At 32.8% G+C, this 25,621-nt stretch overlaps 1 protein-coding gene across 3 annotated transcripts in view; it reads left to right on the forward strand.

Moving 5' to 3' along the window:
- The window catches only part of LOC117124042 (adenylate cyclase type 2-like), a 55,847-nt gene that overhangs the window by 15,317 nt on the left and 14,909 nt on the right, over nucleotides 1–25,621 (forward strand). For 2 of the 3 annotated variants that reach the window (XM_033270163.1, XM_033270162.1), the window contains 7 exons: nucleotides 670–1,055; nucleotides 2,929–3,279; nucleotides 3,502–3,651; nucleotides 5,464–5,627; nucleotides 20,739–20,850; nucleotides 21,883–22,010; nucleotides 25,149–25,307. In XM_033270163.1, coding sequence (XP_033126054.1) covers nucleotides 783–1,055; nucleotides 2,929–3,279; nucleotides 3,502–3,651; nucleotides 5,464–5,627; nucleotides 20,739–20,850; nucleotides 21,883–22,010; nucleotides 25,149–25,307 — 1,337 coding nt within the window. In that variant the 5' untranslated portion in view covers nucleotides 670–782. Of the gene's footprint in view, nucleotides 1–146; nucleotides 165–669; nucleotides 1,056–2,928; nucleotides 3,280–3,501; nucleotides 3,652–5,463; nucleotides 5,628–20,738; nucleotides 20,851–21,882; nucleotides 22,011–25,148; nucleotides 25,308–25,621 lie in introns of those variants that run through there. The other variant, XM_033270164.1, reaches the window with a different exon arrangement.

Here is a 25,621-nt window from a genome sequence, read left to right on the forward strand (position 1 = left end):
AATTTGACTTTTCAGCTGTTTCAGGTACGAGAACCTTGTATGAGAACGAATGGATGTGCAAATTTCTGTTTTCTCTCTCCAATTTTGTTGGCCTAGCAGAAGCATGCAAGGCAGGATCATAACTACTATTTCTTTGGCTAGTGTGGAAATCTTTTAATCAAAATGTATTTTCATTTATCACACATTTTTTTGTCTTACAATTGCACAGTGAGATGGCTGAGAATGTGAGAGAATTAAAGCATAATGTAGCTTAGTATTAGTAAACCTGGAATTTTGGCCAGGACAGGATGTATTATACTGTACATTGTTCATTATTTTTGTATAATTGAGAGATTACTTTTCATGCAATGCAAACAGTTCCTTGTCAATTGGAAGCTGGTGTTGTCATGAGTATACTCTACAATCAAAACAGTATGCAAATCTGATGCGATTTCTGCTGATCAATATTCATATTTCAAAACAGTCAGTGACAGTAAAAACGCAAGAGGCAACTCGCAGACTTTAGACATGACATTCAGAGTACAACAGCATTTTTATCGCATCACTAATATATTATATTTTGCAGTAAACTGTCAATTTTAATTTCGAGCATTTGCAGATGATCATTTTAATTTTATCAGAGTATTCAATTCTTCACATTAATTATTCATAGTATTTTTTATTTTTCAGTAAGAACAAGCTTTAAAAATGTTGGTTATCACCAAAGTGATGTTGAACATAGGAAATTACAGGAATATTTCATGTGATCTTTTACGGAAACTTGCCTGCTGATTTAAGCAAATATGTCGGCTAAGGAGTACTACCAAATGCGGCACACCCGTGGGGACTTCATGAACTTCGGCTCCTTAGAGGACTTCTTGGAAGAGAGAGGCAATACAATTGATCATGCTGGATGGTCATTGCGGCACCTCCAGCGTAAATTCAAAGGAATGGATATCGAGGAATTGTACGAGAAATATTGCTTGTGGCTGAAGAACGCGTTGTTGTCTTTGTTTTGTTTGATGGGATTATTAAACGCAACTTGTATGTTGGTGTTGAATATTATATATCACAAGGTATGGTTTGAAATTACTTATAAAGAAATAGTAATGGTTTTCAAATAAACTACAGTATAAAATTCAGTTCACTGCCTGGTAAAGTAAAGTTGAATGCAATTCAACAAGGAATCCAACAAATTTTATAAACCGAGGCTGAAATTGCTTCAAAATTAAGAACAAAATAAGAACAATTTGAGGTGAAGCTGAGGGAAAATGTCATATGAGTATTTTATAAAAAAAAATAAAAAAAATTGAAAACCAACAAATCTTATCTGTAAATTATGTGCAGTAAGTGTGTCTATGTAATACCCTCTAAAATACAGTACACTCAGTATCTGTAAAATAAGAACATTTTGTCTGAAATCAGCAAAAAAATAAGATCACTGAGTCTGGGCAAAATTTAACTGGTTCTTATAAAAAAAATGTCTAGCTCTTCAAACAATCATTCAATCAATTCATAAAAATATTTCAATCAATCAATTGATTTTATTTAATTTTTATTTTATTTCAAATCACACCCAACAGCAGGTAACTCGCCACTTACAGAATATATAAAAAAGAGAAGCATCATAAGAAAAAATAGACACATAAAAAAGCAATAAAACAATGTAAATGCCAAGGGATAAAAAACCTAATGTTGTGGAGATCCTTTTAAATTTTATTGTTAAAAACAGAAAAATTGTCAGAAAAAGGATCAATAGAGTTGTCTTTAAAGGAAATCATATTATAAAGCTTAGGGATTCCAGAAATAAAACCGTTTTTAGTGGATTCAGCTCTGCCAAAAGGCACAAAGAAAAGGCAAAAAAAGGAACTGCGACAGTGACAAGACTTAGCATTAAGAGAGAAAAAAGTAGCCAAGGAACTGGTACTGGTATTGGGTATTTATATTGCGATTTTCCCTTGTGGTTATAAAGCGCAAGCCAAAAGCCTCAATAATTCAGGAAAACAATGGTAGGCATAAAATCAGTCATTATTCAGGAACCTGAAGCATCACAGTAGTACAGTCACACAAACAACCAAGACAAATAAACAGATTACAACATTAAAAACAAGAATGCATAAACCTCAAAAGGAAATGAAGATCATAAAACGTTTTTGCATCAAGTCAAGGAAGTTATCAACCTTCAGTGAGATATTACTGTAATTAATAAACCAATACATTTTTGCTGATTTTCAAACATTTTGCTATAATTGTATTTTTATTACCAGCCAATTTAAAGTGTCTATAATGCAAAATAATGTAGGAACAGTAGTGCTAATGCATTTGTAAATTAGCAGGGCAAGTTTAGCATTAAAAATATTGAATTTCATTTATTTCTCAATAGAGACAGTATGTTAAATTGAAATTCAAATTACAAAATGTAGACACAAAGTTATTTTGATAGAAATTTTAAGTGGAGAAGAGAAATGATAATATTTCAATATATGGAAATCTTCGAATTTTCTCTTAAGAAACTGGTCCCTTTAAGAGACACACGATGATATATCTTTGAAATTTATATTCTATTTAGCAGTAAATTGACTGAATTCTAAATGATCTGTCATTTTAAATTTTATATTTTCATTTTAAATTTCCACTAAATTATAATTCCCGAATTTGAATGACAAAATTTAGTATTTGATTTTACAATCCACACAAGGGTATGTAAATACCCTTATTGCAGTTAGATTGGCAGTTGACACCTAAGATTACAACCCATGGGTATAATTCCATACAAATGAGATTTGAATTATCTCTCTTCTCCCCCCCCCCCCTGCCATGTATTCTCATTTCTGAGATAATACTGTATGTCATTTTCTTTATGTACCTTGTAGATGAAAATTAGTTTTAATATCATAAATCTAAGACATTTCCTTTATACTGTTATTTATTTTTTTTTTCTCTCTACAGAATCACCTTCATTGGGATCAGCTTAGTCTTCTTATTATATCTACTATTTTATTCCTTATATTCTTTATAATTACAAATATTGAAACCATTGTTCGTGGACTCATGCTAACAGTCTCCGTTATAGTGTGGTTGATCATTTTACTCTCGACGTATGTATTAATTGCGCTGCAAAAAACACATTATCCCATCGACGAAGTTGGAACTATCATGTTTATTACTATATTGGTATATACTATGTTGCCGTTGTCGCGGCTTCAAGCGGTAGGAATTGGTGTTATTACCTGTTTTCCGCATGTAGTCATACTGGCTGTGCTTTCAAATCAGGGTGATGTGGAGGACAAACTACTACAAGTCAGTAAAACTTTCATTTTGTTGTTATTGATTTATATATATTTGATTATAAATTAAAATAAATATTACCTGCTTATAACTGAGTCACTCAAGTGCAAGATGGAAGTTTCTTTCTGCTTGCTACATTTATCCACCCTTTTGCCTTTCTGAAATCTCCAATTCTAACATTATCAGAAGGTGTTCAATACATTTTTTGAAAAATTTTATTATTTTCTTTTACAGATATTTGCTAATTTTGTCATATTTGTGTGTGTTAATTTTACTGGATTGTATCATAAGCATTTACTGGACATAGCTCAACGACGAACTTTTCTTGACACCAGAAGCTGCATTGAGTCCAGGATAAAGTTAGAGCATTCCCAAGCTCAGCAGGTGGGTCATTACCAATTGTACCCAATGCACACCCAGGGCCAGTAGTGTACCCAGAGTTTGCTGGGTGTAAGGCCTGCTGTTTCATTTTTGTTTCCAAGCATCACTCATATGACTATCTGTTTTGAATAAACATTGCGGCATATCATCAAATGTATACATTACCCAACAGGCCTTTATGTTTCGCATCATCGAGACAATAACAAGATTTTTTATAGAATATTAATGTTGATGTTCCATTATCTTTTGAATAAGACTGCCTTAAGCTTCCAAACTATTTTTGAACGTCACAGCACTTATTTGGTCTTTTACGATACTTGTTATTGTTGTTTAAATTTCTGCACCGCATGATATTGTAGTTAGGCTTTCATAATTATGCAGGATTTGCAAGTCTATAGCTTTACGAGCAATCATTTGTAATTAAAGAGCGTCTTTCATTTAAAGTGTTCTTAGCAGTCTTTACTGAAGTCTTTTATAGCCTTGTCATTGGCAATCACAATTTCAGGTACTGATTTCAGGCAATTGATTGATGATGTATTGTTAGTTTTGCTGGTTGGTTTTATGACATTTTGGAGAAAAATTCATGTTGTGTAGACGCTTAAAAATTGAAAACTTTAAATTAAAATTTAATTCTCAACCAATTGTATCATTTTTAAATGAAAAATAAAAACTGAATACTTTTACATAAAATTTACATCTTCAGAATTTAAATATACAATTCCTTTAGCACTTTTTTAGATTTACCAATGAAGCAGTTAACATAGATAGTGTCCATATACATGCCCTTAAGTTGCCTGTTGATCAATAATAACCTAGTCTAATTCAGCAAAATAAAATTAAGTGTTTCCGTTTATGTCTCATTAAAATTTAAAAGGGTACTTGATCCTGTTAAATGTTAAAATGTGAGATGTGTTTTTATTTTTGCAGATTTTATAGTACTGTAGAGAGTATGTCCTTAAATATGTTGCTAGCTATACTTTAATGTTTGATTATTCTGTACAGTAATATGCAAATGAAGTTATAATATAGATTTTTCATCTAATAATTGTGTACACTGACAACCTTACAAATAATGTTACAAGGGAGCCATTATCTTGTAAATCCTGTAAAAATAATGGGAGTCTCTGTATATTTATATTCTGGGTTTGATGTCTGTTTCTGCACCTGCCATATCTTGGCAAATATGTGCTGCATTGATTTGTAAGGTTTAAAGTTCTCCATGTTTCAAAGTAAATTATGTAATGAAATGCAATGACTTATTTTTACCTTCGAACAATTACAATTTAATTTACTTCATTGTCCTTGACTTTTTTAACCTGATGAAAATATAATAGACATCTCCCATTTTTAGCAGCAACAGTTCCAAGGTTCTGAAAGGGTCATATGTGGGGAGGGGAGAGGGAGAGATGAAAGAGTCACTGAGGGTAGGTACCTGGTAGGTTGAAGTGGCATTGTCAATGAGTGAGTCCTGCTGAGTCTGAGCTTCTCCACTTTTATTTCAAATCCTTTGGGATTTACAGTTAAACTTGCCTCTCAAATAATTTCTAAGTCAAACTTATTTTACATGCCAAATTTTTGTTTTCCCTTTTAACAATCTGAAAAAATTGTATCTAAGTCAAACAATTTTTTCAATGGCATTTTGGTTCAACTTAGGCAAGTTTAACTGTATATGAAAGTTATAAAGCAAATAAAGCTTTAAAATTAAGACTAATTAATAATAAAATGAAAGTATAATGAGACCAAGCAAATTTATAATTTTAGTGAGTATAAAAGAAATTGACATGATCATTTTTTTGGTGCAACATTTGGTTTCAGGAGCGTCTTTTACTCTCCGTATTGCCTGCACATCTAGCGTTTGAAATGAAGACGGAGATGATGGAACGGGTGCGAGCGCCAACGATACAGCGCTCACCGCACAGAAATGCAATGAACACTACACATTTTCATAACCTCTACGTCAAACGACACAAAAATGTCAGGTAATTTAATTTTTGTTTTAAGGAAAATTTCAAGAGAGGAAGGACATACTTGCCTTTGTCTATCTGTATCTTCCACTGATAAATACTTGATGTTATTTATTCTGCATGTTGGTATGTTCTGACATATGGGCATCCCCTCCTCCACTGGCATGTTGTCTTCATATTAATCAGCAGATTGTATATTTAACCTCAGGAATGTTCTTTGATTTAAAACTAGAACTGGGTTACTGTAGATTGTGATTCTGTGAACTCAAAACTAAGCGAAATTCAAAGTTTATGTTTGGAACATTATTTATCTATAAGAATTTAAGAAACACCATTAGGGATAAGAGAATGATGAGAATGTATGGTGGTAGCAATAAGCTAAACATAGTTTAAATGCTGAAACATGATTCTGGGTATGCGTATCAACAGAATGTTGTTGAGCCGTAAGCCACCAGTTAAGATATTAAACAACCGCAACAAATGTGATTACATTACCAGTTGATTATACCTACTTTAGGGAATACAGATACTCAGATACTCTAAACTTTCCACTCAATTTGAAATGATTATTGGCTTTGAATTATAATAAGAATGTGTTCTAACAAAAAAAAAAATTGTCTGAGTGATATTTGGTCGGTAAAAGTATAAAAATCTAAACAAAGTCATCAGGATTATATATAGCCTCAAAAAAAAATTTGTGGGAACTTTCAGTATTTGATGTTTTGCCATCCACACCCCATTATATTGTAAATTCAAGATCTTTCTTATAATTTCTATAATTTTATGTAAAGCGCATAGAGGCACTGTGCAATAAGCGCTATATAAATGTAACTTATTATTGTTGTTATTATTATTATGTACTAGGCCTATATATTTAATTTCATTTGATTTCATTTATATGTCTCAAAACATTACAGTTTATAAAAACAGTCAGTCAATCAATCAATCAATCATAAAAATTTGTATAGCAACAGACTTTACTGCAAGCAATGTTAGCACTGTGACATGAGCTTAGAGTACTTTGTATTTAAAAGAATTAATTTTAAAATGTAATAATAAACAGATACAGGGAAACATGAGACACAACACCTGATTACTATACACTCATTCTCAAACTCGTCTTAATTTACATTAATTGGTAAAAAGCTGATCAATTACCACAATATTGCGGTGGTTTTATAATCATTTGCGTGTGTCCTTGGGCAAAACACTTTACTATTCTACCTTAGCTCATACTTAATTCACTTCTATGTCATGTTGTGTTAGTAAACTTAATGATCACAACATCCTTGTAATAGATCGTTATAGGTAGATATATTCGCAATGGTTAATCCTTGTTCCATGCTTCTGAAGCATTGTAACAGGTAAATTTCGAACTTTAAGTTGGTTGATTCAAATCATTATGGACAATAATAATTTTGATAGACCAGAACTACCCACTGATTTTCTTTACACAAAGTAGAAATTTCATAGAAAGCTAAGATATAAAAAGTAACAGTTTACATCATAATAAGTTATATTGTTTGCAAGGCATCCAAAGCCAGCCTTATACCTAATTCACTCACTACAATGTGTTTTACACAGGACATGAGTCTGTCCACTACAGACTAACACACACCCACATACAGTACACCATCATATAGGTGGTTGTGAAGTGATAGGCCCTATTTCTGATCCACATGTATTTGGTCACTGCTTCGCAAACATAGATACATTACAAAGACGTTTCTTTTTACGGTTGTTAAAGTAAAGAAAGAAATGGTTATAATCAATTTATAATTTAATAAATTCTCATAGGTTTTTATGAGTCTTAGCAGTTCAGCAATTGCCGACCATATTGCCGAGCCAGAATTGCTACAGGATGGCAATTTTTACCGACCTAGGCCTAGATTTCTTTGCTTCAAAAACTGCTTGGAAAGTCAAAAACTTTGACTGAAACAGGCTATAGCAGACATTAAATTTCATGTACGTCATCAAACCAAGGAAATTGGTGGTTCATAAAACAGATTTTGTTTGTACAATAACTATTTCTAATAGGCATGCAGTATGCTATAGCAGACATTAAATTTCATGTACGTCATCAAACCAAGGAAATTGGTGGTTCATAAAACAGATTTTGTTTGTACAATAACTATTTCTAATAGGCATGCAGTACGTACGATTTGTGTACAATTATCTTGTCTTTCTCACCAAGTCGTTTCGTAGGCTAGGCCTAGCCTAGGTAGGAATGACGCTAGCCAGCCAAGGCCTACAACATCACCCAATTGAAGCCACGTGGGCCACGTAGATCGTAATGTTTATCTAAATCTATCATTTGTCTTCATTTTACAGTATTATCATATTTAAAATGTTGTTTATTATCTACAATAAACAAAATTCAACATATTGTAGGCCTAATCCTACCGTCCGTTTAAACGCAATCACGATCGCATCGTGACTACACTCAGGGTGACCAGTGATGCAAATCAAATTATGCAGAGGTTGATGGGAAATTATGCTAAGTTATGGCAAATGTTAAATTTCAAATAAGCTCCCCCTGCATAAGCTCCAAATGTTCAATTTCAACAATTTAAAATAAGCACCCCCCAAATGTTCAATTTCGAATAAGCCCCTTTTCAAAAATGCAAACTAAAAAATGTTTAATATTATTTTTTCTTCAGTGAGAATTTAATTAATTGTTATAACCTGGTCTGTGTGCTTTGTTGGCATACTGTGTAGGCTATTTCCAATGAAGAGTGATTTATTTAGTATTGCAATTGTATACACAAACATTTAAAATATACTTCCTCAAATACCTACTACTGTACACCTCAAAAACCTTCCTGAAATAAAGGATCGTATGGGAGGTAAGTAGACAGCAATGACAAAAGCAATAAACTTTAAATAGAAGATTAGCAAAACAAAAAAAACATTTTTTTTTTTTTTTTTTTTTTTGGAACATGTACAGTTTGCATTGTAATGATACACAGATAGGCATTACAGTATCATAATTGTGAGGTTATATGGGAAACACAGATAGGCATTACAGTATCATAATTTGAGATTATGAAAAGTAAAATATTGTACTATATATTTAGCACCTTTGGTCTTAAAACACAATGTCTGTCTTGCTCAGATTATCATTTATTTTTTGGAAATTGTGATATTTGGACCATATAAAGTTTTATTATGAAGTTATATTACAGATTGCCACAGTAATAGAATAATAAACAAAATTTAAACACAGTATTGACTAAAACTTTTATAGTCAACGTTTAGTTTGATAGGCCTGTAGGCCTACTTAACTTTTTGTTTTTGGCATTGTTCTATTCATAGCTTTAAAAGCAAAAATGTGAAACCTACAAATGCAATAAACACCTTAAAAATAGAGTTTATAAACACAGGCGGACCTGGTTTCACATTTGGCGTATGGGGGGGGGCGCGGGGGTGTCAAATTTTTTTTATAAAAACTCAAAAAAGACAGGAGGTCCTCCCTTTTGAAAATTTTGATTCCTAGATGGCGGGAAATGAGCTTTCCAGACTTCTGAAGGTGTCTTTTAATGACTTTTAATTCAAGGTTTCCCCCTCTTTAAAACGGTTAGTTAAACCAAACTTTCTCACTTCTATCGCAGTAAATAGGCCTATTTATGTGTGTATATACTGTATGTACATAAAAAATTGATTTGCATACATATTCTTTTTTTCATGAACTGATGAACCTGAAAGAGGAAGGAGGGTCTCGGGGTCCTCCGACGGGAACATTTTGAAAATTTTGATCCCTAGATGGCAGGAAATTAGCTCCTGACTTCTGAGCTGCCCTTTAATGACTTTAAATTCTTGAAATTTTAAGGTTTTCCCCCTCTTGAAAATGGTCAGGTAAACTTTCTCATTCTTATTAAAGTAAATACTAGTAGGCCTATTATGTGTGTATATAAAGTACATCGCATACATATTATTCTTTCCATGAATCGATGTACCACAAAGAGGAAGGGGACCCCCTAAAAATAAATTAAAAAAAAAAAAAATCCGCCAATGTGAATTGCGAAAAATAACTCGATTGGGGACTGCATAAACACTCATTCCTCTCTCTCTCCTCCTCTTTCCCTCTTTCTTTTCTTGCATTTCTTTCTGTCTGATCATACAAAAATCTCCATATAGACATTATATATTTTCAGCCACAAAGTAGGGGGGGGGGCCATGTATTGGTTCTGCCGGCCATGTATAACACATTACAAAATCAAAATATGTAATTGCACAGACATACAGTAGTATAGTTGAGCAGTAAAAGCAAAACCACTGCAGTTGTTGTGACCAACTCCCTGATAAGTCTAGTAGAGTATCATCCCGAGTATCGGTATCTTAATTTAAAACTTGGTAGTTGATACGGTAGTACACTACTCCCGCACGCATGCCTCCCGGACGGACCACCGAGCGAACACAAATTTCACCTCCAGCGAGGATAGGACTGGACAGGATTGAGTATGTAGCATTTCTATTGTTTGTATTTAAACCGCAATAAGTACAGTTGAGGTAGTAATCCGAATGATAACAATGTGAGAAGTGTATAGCACTAGAAATACTGGTCTAATTTCCTGGTACCATAAGGAGACTAAGGTTTACAAATGAAATATAAAAGATTATACAAATTTAATATTGCGGTTTAAATACAAACAGAGACGCTACAAGTACCTGGCCAAAACCATTTTCAATGTGCTGTAAAAAAAAAATAAATAAAACCACAGAAAGGCAGCTGCAATGTGTGCAGCATAGGATTTATTGGATAATCAATAGACGAATTCATTTTTATTACCGTATGTGGTATCCACGGTTATTGACGACTGGTTTAATTCAGATTCAAGTTTTTTTTTTCTTCTGAGTTCAAAATTATGCTAAATTTTTCTAAAATTATGCCAGCACATATGCTAGATGCTAAATGGGTCTAAATTATGCCAAGGTCTGGTCACTATGACTTTACTACTGACAACAAGTACTGTACATGATGTGTGGAAAATCCCTGATAGATCATTCTGGACATGCGCATGGACATGCATGGGCAGTTTTGAAGCAGTCTGTGATGATACGATTGTAGGTTACGAAAGTGATGTTTCCCATGCCAAAGATAACGATAAAACGAACTGTAAAACGAAATTTATTTGGCGATTTTCTTATGTAAAACATTTGTATTATACTACACTATTAAATTAATACAAGTACGACCATTCTTTCACCAGCAATATATTGATCTAATAGAGAAATTAACAAAATCACAATCTGTAGATGACGATGTAAGGTTGAGTGTTCGGAAAAATCGTAGTTTATACTATATAGACCAAAGTAGTAGGAAATTGCCGAGGCTGCCGACCTCGGCAAATTTTTGCCGACCTAATTTTTACCAAATTTCATGGGCTGTTTACATTCAGATGCTAAGGCTAATTAAAATAAATATTGGAGTACTGTATTAATCATTAATTCACTCCAATTATTCATTAATGAGCTTTTGTGTTCCCTGTGCAATAACAATGAGCCTTTGCCTTGTGGTGTGTCTTTTTTTCTTACATGATGGAATCTATTGTAAGTAATTATTGATTTTTCATGTAGAGCCAATTGATTAATTTTAATGGTTTTTTGCTAATTGAATAATTTTCTATATAGATTGGAATTTTATAAGTCTTCATATAATTGAATCACTGGTTGAGCATATTTTGATCTGAACATGAATGGTTAGATTCATTTATTTCGGCCCACAGCACATGCACCAAGGATTGTCAATAGCGAATATATCACTGTCCTACTTGTAGGTGACAATCCCTTTCACAAGACAAACATACACACACAATGTTTTACACAAACTAAATCTCAATATGAGGTTTAGGCAGTGAAGTTGTTTTGGTCATGAGAAAAAAATCCTGCAACACTGACAGGAATTGAACCCAGGACCCTGGGATTGGAAAGCAAGCATCTTACCCACTAAAAGCTATTCAAATCCACTCCACTCTTAATATGCATAACAACATACAGCAGCAAATATACTGGCCTATTGTAGGATATTGCACATCTTAATTCACTCCAGGTATTACTAAATAGACTGGCCAGAATTATTTTGTACGCTGATATAAGAACGCCTGTTTATGATCTTATGGAATCACTAAATTGGAAGCTTGTGGACAAACAATGGGAATATAATATTCTTGTAATGACATTTAAATGCTTATCAGGAACTGTTCCAGCATACTTAACACATTTTTACAAATTAATCGATGAATATCATAACATAAATACAAGAAGCAAATCAAAAAACACATTGATCTCACCAAAATGGCAGAATGATTTTGGAAAAAGAACATTTAAATACCGATCCGTTAATTTATGGAACAATTTATCATCAGATATCCGCAGTAATATTCATTCTATTTCCCTACAATCCTTTAAAAATCTAATTTAATATACCAATCTTTTTTCTGCTTCTTATATTTATGTAACTTATATATTTCTTTATCAATTCTGTTTTTAATTTAAAGTAGTTTAAGATCATACCCTGGACCTCAGGGAAGAACAGTGTACTAATACTGACTGAGTATCCAGAATAAAGAAAGATTTCTATTCTATTCTATTCTATACACTAAGTCTCTTTATGAGCTTTTTATTCATCCTGAAGCTCTGTCCAAAAATTATGCCCATATATAGCCATGATGTGCCTATATATGTTCATAATGTGATGTCATCATGACCATATATAGCCATGATGTGCCTATATATGTTCATAATGTGATGTCATCATGACCATATATAGCCATGATGTGCCTATCTATGTTCATAATGTGATGTTATCATGCCCATATATAGCCATGATGTGCCTATATATGTTCATAATGTGATGTCATCATGACCATATATAGCCATGATGTGCCTATATATGTTCATAATGTGATGTTATCATGACCATATATAGCCATGATGTGCCTATATATGTTCATAATGTGATGTCATCATGGCCATATATAGCCACTCTTCAGGATCGGGCACACAACGTTCGAGCACGCGACTCAAGACGGCATGGTCAGGGAAGTATTTACAGTCTTCGAAGGAGACGTGATATAAGATTTGAACCCAGTACTACTGTATAGGATTGGAAGACAATAGTAGCTTAACCAAGCAAAGAGTATAAAACTGCAAGAGGTCCGACTTGTGGTTTCATTGGAACGTAGTCCTATTTAAAAAAGTACTGCTCGAAGGGACGTGTCCTTAAAAGACGCGTTTCAAACAAACTCCCTTTGCATCAAATTTGAATGTTCGAAATTCTGATAGGGCACCCTTATGTTGTCGCATTACTTTTTTTGACGTTCCATTGCGTGCATACAAAATCAGGGCAGTCGGAAGTCTTGCAATTCTATTACTCTTTGGACCAAGCTACAACCCCAATTTAGTGTTCTTATATTGGAAATGTGTGCTTTAGCAATACAGCATTATTACATTATTGTATTCAATAAATCAATCTATCAGTGTATGTGAAATTATTCGATGAGTATTCAATTGGTTCAGTGAAACTGGCCATAATCAGAACATTACATGAATGAACCAGTGATGAATTAGTTCTTGTTTTGATTTTGATAATATGCAAACAAGTTTTAGATAAAAAAAAAAAACTGCTCTTCTCAACGAGTCTTGATATTAAATTACTAGACTATGGATTTGACAGAGTACATTGCCCTTTTTTAGCTAAACATCATCTTTGTGTATGTATACAATGGATGAGATAGATTTTGGAGTCTTCAGTATTTATGACTGTAACTGTAGAATTTCTTGTACAATGGTACAATTTATTCCATGAATTATGCCATTTATCCTAATTTTTTTATATTCATATTCGTGCAGCAATTTGTTTTCTTCATCTGTAGCACTGTATACAATATTTGGTGACTAATCCATCTAAACCCTATCTCCCAGAAGGGTATAAGCTGGTCAAAAATAATATTTGGCTAATCCGGTATGAAAATAATAAGCCAAATATAATTTGATTTAGCCAGAAACAAAATAGTATAAGCAATGATAGCTTTAATTCCTTTAGCTTTTTGACTAATTTTTAATGAAAATATTTAGCATAATTCAGCTTATTAGGATTTGGCTAATGATGGCTTAAACACTGCCCCCTCCCTGATTTGACTGCTAAAGCTGTATTTCCTTACTACAAAAGATACAGGTCCTTATTTTTTTATTTCTGATATCTATCCCTATTTTTTAAATGTAGAATCAACCTACCGCTCCCTTCGCTAGCCCACCAAAGCAGCCATGAGTATGCAGCTTAAGCCATCATATGACATTACTACTGATTTGGACAGAGACAAACAGTCTGATCTGTCAAAATTATGTCTGCTTTTTTGCTTTTAATTATTGATATGATATCAGTAATATAAATTATTTTACAAGATTTTCTTCTGTTAGACATGCATGCTGTTCACTTGGGTACGGCAGTGACTTGATTTTGACCTAGTTATTAGCATTGCATAATAAATAATGAAATTATTCAACATGCCAGGGGACCGATATTACATTATATTTTGATATAAATACTTTTATTATGTACTAATTGTATTTACAAATTGGCAAATCTATTAAAAAGATAATTTGATATATTTTTTTTAAATTGATGAAAGTAATAATTTTTTTTATATTAGGAAGCAATATGAAGGCGCTGCATATTATTATTAGATGACTAAACAACAATGAATAAAATTCATGAAAAAAATAGAATTAACAATTTTGTATGGCAGCCTAATTATGTTCCAAGCTTCTGAACTGCGAAAGTGAATACTGTAATGAGGTAATTGTAGTCTATGCATTGATATCCTTTTACTCCTTAAAATGAATTCAAATATACTGTTGCAAAAAGCAATTGCATTTTGTGCGACAAAGGAATATTAATACACTCTCTATGCAAGTGCAGGATGTACCTTGATTTTACACCACAGAGTCCCCTTCTTACCTTTCTAGCAAACTGATTTAGAAAGGCAAAAAATATAAAAAAAGGATTTTATGTTGTGTTTCAAACAATTATTCATCGATTGCACAAAACTGTTTGGTTGGGCAGGTTGACTTTTGTCTCAAATCCTGTCATCTTCACTGATTAGTTGTAATGTTATGTGTGTTAGATATGTTTTAGTTTGATTCATATAGGGCTTTATACCTAAAATCTCAAAGCGCTCAAGGTGTGGACTAGCTCAGGTAATAACTTGCTTCTCCGCCAAAGGGTCTCTTTGTGTCCGGGCTACCCATTAAACTTGAATCAGCTACTCCTGTCTGTCTCTGGAGCCAAGTATACTATATAAACGGAGTAAAATAACTTTAAATTTGCTGGTTGGCATACCTCAGATTTTACTTCTAAAAAGACACATTGGTTTATTCGTACTTTCAAATATTTATATGGCACAAACCAGATTAAAGAAATCTTGCCGTGTCATGAATATCCAGCATATACAACAGCAAAGTTTTATGAGAGGCCTTTAAGTCCAGTCCCCGTAACACTGGACTTCCACTGAGTTGTTCTTATCCTCATGCTTAGCTTACTAGTAGGCTGAGAAATCAATCATTCTTGGCAGCTGTTGGTGTTTGTGTTGTAAGTTAGATCTAACAAGATTGCTATGTGTATATCATGATTAAGGTGAAATCCGAAATACTGCTTAAATTTCTTTGTAGATTTAAGCCTCTTACTTCAAACAAATTAAATTCTAACCAGGTTTGTATAGTAACAGGATCGATCATATCAAAAGTGAAAATCATCACTTGATCCGTCTTCTCACTCACCATTATCCAGGGATTCAGAGATTTCCTTCATCTGGGTCCATTTCAATGAATATCATCTTTTATAGTATTTGTGAATCAGTCTGAAAAAAAATAGTCCAACTTAATGCTTCAATGTGGATCGTTTTTTGCAAGTTATTGCATGATTGTTTTATTTGCAAAATTATAAGTATATTAATATTTTAAATGATAATAGATCAAAACACTGTACGTGTGCAATAATGATGATAGATCAATGGTGACAACAACAACAAAGTCACTGAATAATTAATGATTTAGGCAATCAATAAAACCAATGAATCAATCATTAAGTTTATAGGGCTCCATTCCAAAAGTCTTTGTGATGTGTTTCCCCACCAGAACCCCCTCTCCCTCAGTTTCTGCTCTACACTTTACTTGTACCTAGGTAGGCCTTGCCCTTTTTTTACCACAACACATCATCCAGCTATCACATGAAATGTGGGACTTATTTTCATAAGCTACTGTCATTGTGGTTAATGAATACTATACTAATATTAGGTTAATCTATTGATATGCCAACTGTGCCCTTGGTCAAATCATTAGTAATAGCCATTGTAAATTAATCTTGGCCCTAAAGAAAATGAACACCCTGTATCTCTAGGGATTCATTCACTACACAAAAATTGCATTCTGTATAATTAATATTCTTGGTAATTGTACAGAGTAAAGTAGATAGCCAACCATTTAAGTAAATGACAGTTGGTAAAGTACCTCTGAAAATGCTGATTAATGGTATATAGTTATGGTTAGATTTAATAGTAAACTTCACTTCGTCTACACCGACACGTTAATGTGAGCTTGACGCTATGTCAAGTGCTTGGGATGATATAAGTTGGGGACGTACCTATTGATTATTAGCCAAATTCTATGTCACACTCTGGATAAAGCCCCAGTCCACATTTACAACCAATTATGATGGTCATTTCCGGCTAATCATGTTCAAGGAAAAAAATACTGCTCTTTACAAATTTGAATGATGATAATATTTGACTAAAATCATTCAAATTAAAGTTAATTGTTGTTTGTGCATCCTCAATATTCAATCAATATGGTAATCATAACAAAACCAATGGAGTTGACTCCATTGGTTTTGTTATTATGATCATAAAATTTTATTCAAGGATATGTACTAAAGGTTTCATGAATTTCATAAATGATAATATACTACATATTATCAATTTTGTTTTTAGACTGGTTAAACACTACATATAAGCTGCAACATTTTACAGAATAAATAAGTGTTTAATTTGAACTTTACTTAATTTCAGGTATAAAAAGACGGAGGAAAGCAAAAAAATACTTTAAAATAAATGTTTAGCGTCAAATTCAGTTTTTACTTTCAAGGAATATACAGAGACTAAACATAATACATTGAGATCATTAAAACTGAAGATTGATTTCTGCTTAAATTAAAGCGTGTTTTTAAATTTTATATTTGTCTTAATGTGTAAGCAATATAAACAAAATGAATGATCTGTAAGTGTAACCAACCTCACAGAATGGGTTATCGATAAAACGTAAGGAGCATCTGTATGTTTAAATGGTTCTAGATGCGATTATTTCGTTATTAATGTGTCAATTATTAGCAATGATATATCTGAATAGGATGTTGGATTTTGTATTACAGTATGAACTCACCCACATAACACCGCTGGTCTAAGTAGATTAGGAAGAGTACAGACAGCTTTTATGTTGTAGCGTTACAGGATATCATACAAGGAAAGTTCATTCAGACATTAAAAAATAATGCAAGAAGCAGGCACAACAATTTTTCATAAATTATTAATAAAGACTTTATTAATAGAAAGTGACACATCAATACAACCAACTATAGATATTATTATTAAAGAACTATGGAACAGTCATGGATTATATTTTTTAGATGGCTCAAGCTTATTAGACTCATCCTATGTCCTATAATAACATGCTCTGCATTCTGATTTTGGCTGTTATGATTATTTTTATAAAAAGAAACTAGCTATATTTATTTTTCTACCAATGAAAAATTAAATATTGAATCTTGAAAAAATGAATAAATTTCAGATCATTGAGATCATGGACAGTGAGATCATGGATCGCAGTGTTAGAGACTGGGAAGTTGAGTGGTACAGTACAGTAAAAGAAAATGTACTTTAAAGCATATTAATTACAATGTATATGAGCACACTATGTATTCACTGTTCGTTTTTCAAGACAGCATTACCCAATTACTTGGATTAGCCTGAGGTTATTTTGTCTGCCGTAGTTGTGAGGACTGCATTTATCTTGGGATACGTCCATCAGTTTTTTATTCAATCAATATAGTCATTAATGATAGTGATACAGCAGATCGTGTATCATTGTTTCTATTTTCAAAGTTTACACAGCCTGAAGTCAGTGTTGGTTGCCAGACTGATGTTACATATTAATCATTAAAATTATTACAAACAATCAATTAAAACTTGATTAAACACAAATTCTTGACATTCTGTAGCTGAACGTATAGCACCCATTTTTTTGGAAACAATAATAAAGCGAATCGGGGCGCCTTCAATATTGCGTCGGGACAATGAAGTACAACGATTGCACTGAAAACACTGTAGCGACAGTGTAGCGATTGTATGGAAACCAATATAGTTGTCTTGCATATTTTAATTAAAATACATTGCTCCTGTCAGAAACACATCCATGAAAAAGAAAATACGATAAAAATATATAAAATAGAACATGTGAAAAGATTATTAAAACATTCTGCCTATTGCATTTTTATGACAAAAGTGTGGATATGCACAGTATGGCTATTTTTAGAAATAAAAATAAACATATTGAATAGAGAATATAGATGTAATATGATGACAAGATTATTAAGGTATTTTCCCTACTGCATTGATGTATTGGAAAAAATTATGGATATGTCGCGCATATTTTCAGAGATTAAAATTAACATATCAATTAAATAGAGAATATAAATGTAAGCTGATGATGGAATGGCAATAAACGCAATCATTTCAACGAATAAATTCTTTCTACGTAGGAAATAAATTTCAGAATTGAAACGGTGATCAGTCAATCTTGTATTGAGTTCAGTTGCACCCTGTAGCATGTGCTAAAACATTCTAGAATATCAGTTTGTTAATCAAGTTACTGCAAGTATTGTGAATATAGAGGTATTAACTTTGATGTGTACTACATTTACAGTGGGTAGCTCAGGTTTAGCAATATATAGTTAGGCTTGATAAAGCCATGGCATTGACTAAGTGTAGTCTGCTGATGATGATGCATTCTGAGCTAGTAATTGATAAACTGTGCGACATTGACTTCTGGTGAAGGTTGATTAATACCTGATTTACTTTTATCTAATTATATTTGCAGCAGCTGAAAACTTATTCTCTTTCTGTTAATTTAAAAACGATGTGAAAAGTTTAGGCCTATATTTATCTTGTTATAGTACAGTATAACTCTTTCATAAAATGATAAACTGACAAATTTTTGAATAGCAAGAATTAAGGCCTATAAAACCGGGCAGCCTCTGTACCCTATGGTTGTCGATGGACGCGATTCTATGAAGAACGTAATGCCAAGATGTGTGCGCAATGGACTGTTTGTAATGACAATCTGTACACACTGCCACTGACGTAGACAATCAGCAGAGGGCATCGCGTCATTTAGCAGTCACAGGGAGCGGTCGTACAAACGTCATGCAACCGTCGTATGACAGTGTATACCCAGCTTATAAGTTTATCTGCCTTTGCTCTGAAATTGCGACACTTGAAGACAACTTGTCGTAGAGAAAATTTAAGAACTCTAGGCCTATAGTAGTTCTCTGTCTCCTTATAAATTGAAAATGCGGCACTTGGAGACATCTTACAATATAAATTAATTCTTTCATCAGAACATGTCAGTTATCAGCTAAACTGAGACAAGTTGTGTTAAAAATGACATATTAATTCCTTGGTATTAGGCATGTAACACAGATTGTAGCAAGGTGAACATTATAGGCCTTTATGCAGCTGAGGTGTATGATTACTTTAGAATGCATTATTATCGGATTTTACAGTACAGTTTTGTTATATTATATATTCTTTATAGTATATTACTGGTTATGCTATTGTTGTTGTTAAATGCATGTACAAATGTATTTTTGTAAAATATTATTGACCTTCAAATATTTGTGAATTACTCATTTATTACTAAGTAAACACATTATTTGATTTAGATGGAAAAGGAAAAACTAAAAAAAAAATACTAAATGCAAGAAAATGGCTACAGCAGGGCAGCAATTGAGACTACTTTAGCAAATCTCAGGCTATTGTATCGAATGACATATTACCAAGTTTTAGTTCATACTGTCTCTTACATGTTTGTCAGATTGTCACACCCAAGGTAGATTTTTTCGACAGAAATTTACTAATTGGCTATGTTTGTGTGGTTGCATATAAAATGAATGTATGGTAAGGGAAAAAAACCGCTAACAAAGCAGCATGATGGTTGTTTGATGGCAATAATGAAAAGTGCTCTACAAAAGAACAAACCTACCAGTCAAATATAGTTAGCCGGTGTCTACTAGTCTGAGAAAAAGAAAATAAATGGCTAATAAAATTAATATAAAGTCGAAGAAAGAAAGGATAATGGAGATGAATAAATTTTGTGATTAAATTTGCAAATATAATTTACATCTTAACTGGTTTTGAATTGTAGATTTTGTATCAACTGATTGAAATTGTGATTTATGTTTCAATCTTGGAAGTTTAAATTGTAGGCCTAAGTAACAAGTCACTCAGAGCAAATGTCACAGTGCCACTAACATTTCGGCTTTTTTGATTGATTTATTGATTTGATTGATTACATCGTTAATTGATGTTGTTTATGACTGGCATTAAACTTGTAAACTGGTTTAGGAAAACATGCATATTTTTCCTTAAATGTAATGTCTTATTAGCCTTTGTTCATACTTAAAACATATTTAACATCAACAATATGTCCTTTTAAATTTTATGCTTTTTAATTTCATGTTGTCTCTGTCTTTCATACCTTTAAACCATGGATTTGAGCCCTTTGATTTAAAAGTAAAAAGAGGAATTTAAAACCTACCGACACAAGCTATATCTAATGAAATGCGTACTTACTCAGAATGTTTCAATCTCTGTCAGAGATATTTATCCACTGACTCTGTCATTAGAACTTAATATTAAGAAATTTACATCCTTACAATATCAAAGCTAAATGACATTATTTGAAGACATAATATTGAATTCAATCAGTTTTGTCCATCCTTGTTTGTATAGTTCTCAAAAGGTTTTTGAATCATTTGTTAATTGATTAATATCATATTTCGATCTTTGCTTTTTGCAGTATCCTATACGCTGATATCGTTGGATTTACTGGGCTAGCTAGCGAGTGCTCACCGCCTGAACTTGTGAAAACACTCAACGAACTGTTTGGGCGCTTTGATAGATTAGCGGAGGTAAGTTGTTGAGAGTGCAAACAGTAATTACATTACAAATGCAAATATCCCTACACTTAACCAAGTATGCCTGTAAGTGCGAGCATTTAAGTATGTTATTGATTACGAACTTAAAGAGGTAGATTGTATGAAATGGAATCGGTTAAATTGCAACGATGTGAACAATGTTTTCTATTTAGTGTGACCCAGAAATCTTGTAAGTACTGTACATTTAAATCCTGTAATAATTCGTCATTGTATTGTTTTCACATCCAATAAACTGAAACTGTACGTGTAAATGATATGTTATGCAGACAAGTGTAACCAAATAAACGTAACATTAAAGTTTCATTAGCTTTAACAATTTGTCTACGGGTTCAAATAAAATTTTTTTCCTATTGAACTTACATGTAGCAAGATACAGCAGTATGGTTACTGACATAAATTACTCTTGTAAAAATACACATGCTCAGCACCTATGATGTAACTATTTTCCATTTTTACCTTTTTCAAACCTCATAAAAAATGCCCTCCCTGGATTTGAGATGTTTTAGCATACCATCTAGTATAATTTCTAGCCTAATTCATATCTTTTCAGCAATTCCAGTTTAAACATTTTTAATGTTCTAAATAATTTTTGGTTGGTACAAGAAAGTTGATGTACTTTTACAGAAAGGATTTAGTTTTTATAAATCCAAAATTTAATTATAGGCAACAAAGCAAATATGGCAATGAGATATTTATAGGCATGTGACACTGAGTCTGGGTTTAGGGGGTGTGGGAAGAATTGTTTGTTCCTTCAGTGCTGAAGAACACTTGCACTATCACTCTGCATATTTAGAAAGTGTTTTTTTCTTAGATTATTGCTAATCCATTATTGTTTTGTATACATTAATGGTGTTCCTAATTAGTGCTGGTTTTAGTTGACTACATTTTAATGGGGGGAAAATTATTGATAAATATATTAATTGCTCGATTAGACTATGCCATATTTTTGTGCTGTTATCAAATTATTAATTTAATGAATGGTTTCTTCTATTAATTCTTTGGCAGGAAAATAATTGTATGCGAATAAAGATTCTTGGTGATTGTTACTACTGTGTATCTGGTTTACCAATCTCAAGACCGAACCATGCCATTAACTGTGTTGAGATGGGGTTGGCTATGTGTGATGCCATCCTGTAAGTACAGCAATATTATAGCTAGGCTCCAGACGGAAATAAAGTTATCCTCCTTTTCCCCAGTTTTTAAGTATCCAAGAATCTGTGTCTCTTTAACCATTTTTTGTTGGGAAGCAAACTTTCTGTGTCTTAGGCGAGACTTTTTTATACCTTGTTTAGAGGACCCACCGGCTGCCAATAGTGATGTTGATCTTTCCTCTCTTTTGATAGGAAAGTAATAATATTGGATTTGCCAGTACTGATACCAACCCAATGATATAGTTACTGTTCAGTCTAGTTCGTTATGAAAGTGTATGCTTTTTTGATGCATAAAGACTTGTTCATGAATATTCATAAGAATCTGATATTTTGTAAGGCCATAAACTACATTTTTTCTTGAGTTACAGGTCAATAACCCATCTGGATTTTCATTTTTCAAATTGATTAGATAAGCTTGTGTATTATGTAACTTGATAATATACAGTATTATAGGTTGTAGTTGGCAGGGCATCCAGAATGTATGCCACAGGTTGCTGGTTTATATACTGAGCTATATAGTATTTGATGAACTAGTGTATATGATAGTAACAATTTTGAACAACTAGTCTGAATTAATTTAGATCATGTCTGTTATTAATCAGTCTGATTAATAATATTATTTAAAAATATAAATATACAGTAAGAAAGCAGGACAGGTTCAGTATCATGAATGTTTGTCAAAAGACAAAAACATTCAAGAGACCATGGCCAACAAAATCTATTGGTCTATGCAAATATGGAACTGTATGCTAAATGTGAATGGTAAAAGTCTGGGCAACAGCTAGCTATGTATGTGCCCCGAGTGTAGCTGCCAAAATCTCGATGAGAGTAGGCTGGGGCAGACATGCGCCACGTGTTGACAGGCTACAGCTTGAGCAGACCAACATGCTGTATGGCCAACTGATGTACATTTCATTACTACATGTGATAGCGCATAAGAAAATGCTGCCAAAAGGTCGATGAGAGTAGGCTAGGGCAGAAATGAGCCACATGTTGACAGGCTACAGCTTGAGCTTAGCAACATGCTGGGTGGCAAACAGATGTACATTTCATTATTACATAGATAGAGCATAAAAAAATGCAATATGAACATTTACAAATATCATTCCTGTGAAAATATGCACCCAGGTGATGAGAGATGCTGAGCTCCATGGCTCAAACCAAAAGAATTCCAATAATTGACATCAGTCAGCTTAAAGTAGCAGACATACCTGCAAGTGAAGGTATGCTTCCAGCCATAGATATTTCTATTGTACCCATCAAGGTCCTCAAAACATCCTACACCTTTGCGATAATTTTTTTGACATGTAACATTAATGTCGTGTGATATGCATCTACATCCCAGGGGATGGAATTTCACAGCTGGGTCTAAAGAGGTTTTGTATTGCCTGTAGCGCAGTCGTCAATGTCACAGCTCAAGCACGAGTTCAAGACCCTAGGATTGTTAAGTACTGTAAGGGATGAAAAATTGTCAGCTCAGGCCTCATGGTTGAAGCTATTCATTTTCTATTTTACCTGCAGGATAAACCATCTTCCCCTCCTTGACTTGCATCCCCATACAGGTATATCTGCTCAGGAATTATACAAAGGAAGCATCCCTAAATCTAAAGTGCTATTCACATTATCAAATTTTCTTTGACAAAAAATACTGTTGTATGCCCATATGTAGATAGATAGAAATCTTTCTTTATTCTGGATACTCAGTCAGTATTAGTACACTGTTCTTCCCTGAGGTCCAGGGTATGATCTTAAACTACAGTACTTTAAATTAAAAACAGAATTGATAAAGAAATATAAAAGTTACATAAATATAAGAAGCAGAAAAAAGATTGGTAAATTAAATTAGATTTTTAAAGGATTGTAGGGAAATAGAATGAATATTACTGCGGATATCTGATGATAAATTGTTCCATAAATTAACGGATCGGTATTTAAATGTTCTTTTTCCAAAATCATTCTGCCATTTTGGTGAGATCAAAGTGTTTTTTGATTTGCTTCTTGTATTTATGTTATGATATTCATCGATTAATTCGTAAAAATGTGTTAAATTACTGTGTGCTTTAAAGACACAGATTTACTTGAAGTTGTAATACTTTTGTTGAATGTAATTTAACTGTAGCAGGCGTCTGTCTATAACGTAAGCCTCCCAGTCTAAGTGAAAAATTAGGCAAAAAATATCTTAATCTACGAATAACACCAATACGTTGTGAAATTTTGGTACAAACATTTTCAATATGCTTATTCCATGTAAAAAGAGAATCAAAGGTAATTCCTAAGTATTTAAAACTATCAACTCTATCAATAATGTTACCATTTATTGATAAAGAAATATTTGAAAATTTTGAGAGATTAGATTTTGAACTAAATATCATAAATTTGGTTTTGTTAGCATTAATAGTTAATTTATTTATATTAAACCATTTGGATATGTTGGCTACATTTTTGTCAATGATAGAATGTAGTCATGATGTGCCCATATATAGTCATGATGTGCCCATATGTAGGCATAATTTGCCCATATATGGTCATGATGTGCCCATATAATAGTCATGATGTGCCCATATATAGTCATTATGTGTCCATATATGGTCATGATGTGATGTCATCATGATAGTCTGGACAAGGCTTTAAAGCAATGTTTAGCTAAAAAAGATAAATTTAGAATTTATTAATTACATACATTGTACTATATGTTTATTAATATTATTATTGTGAAACGTTTTATTCAAAACAATGAATTCCTTGTCATGAGACAAAAACTAGTATGAAAAAGAAAGAGCTAAACAAACACTTCAAACAATTTATCTAATGACAGAGGAAGGAAGCATGCATGCTCACGGCACAGGTTGCTGTTCATGCGGATATTTTTATTTTTTTTTATGTAATGTTTATTTAAAAATTTGCATTGACGTGGTTGTTCAAATATTTTAGTACATTAATTTGTTTTTCTTAGTTTTCTACGCTATAACAAGGTCTAATATACTAAATAGTGTTAGGGCTGTTTCCTGGTAATTCTGGTACTGACCAATCAGCATCTTTGCAGAAATGGATCCCCATGTCCTTTTCAAGTAAAGTTTACATAATGCTTTTTGTTTATGTTGTATGCTCATCTTTATGCAGGAATGTTCGAAAGGCTACAGGTGTGGATGTAAACATGAGAGTTGGGGTGCACACAGGCAATGTACTATGTGGCGTTCTTGGGCTCAGGAAGTGGCAGTACGATGTCTGGTCACATGATGTGAGTTTGGCCAATCACATGGAGAGTGGTGGATTACCGGGGTAATCAATTTTTTATTAAAATCTTAACATTAAAATTTGCAATAAATAAATATGACTGATCAAAACGTGACTACTTAGTTTAGTTGTTTAGATGCTAACGTTCCAATTCCTATATCCATGAATGAAGTTCTTTATCTATCGGTTGTTTTCTAATGATTGTATTAAATTATGTCCATCCATTATCCTCCTAGTTAGACCATGAAGCAATAATTTCCATAATATAACTTTAGTTTATTATATGTAGGCTTAATTACTTCACGGTTTCTTGGATGAATAAATTCTTCCATTATGTTTTATAGTCCCATTCTGTAATT

The sequence above is a fragment of the Anneissia japonica genome, unplaced genomic scaffold (genome assembly GCF_011630105.1).
Source record: "Anneissia japonica isolate Jap-2015-1 unplaced genomic scaffold, ASM1163010v1 scaffold522_len1101056_cov227, whole genome shotgun sequence".
Classification (NCBI taxonomy): domain Eukaryota; kingdom Metazoa; phylum Echinodermata; class Crinoidea; order Comatulida; family Comatulidae; genus Anneissia; species Anneissia japonica.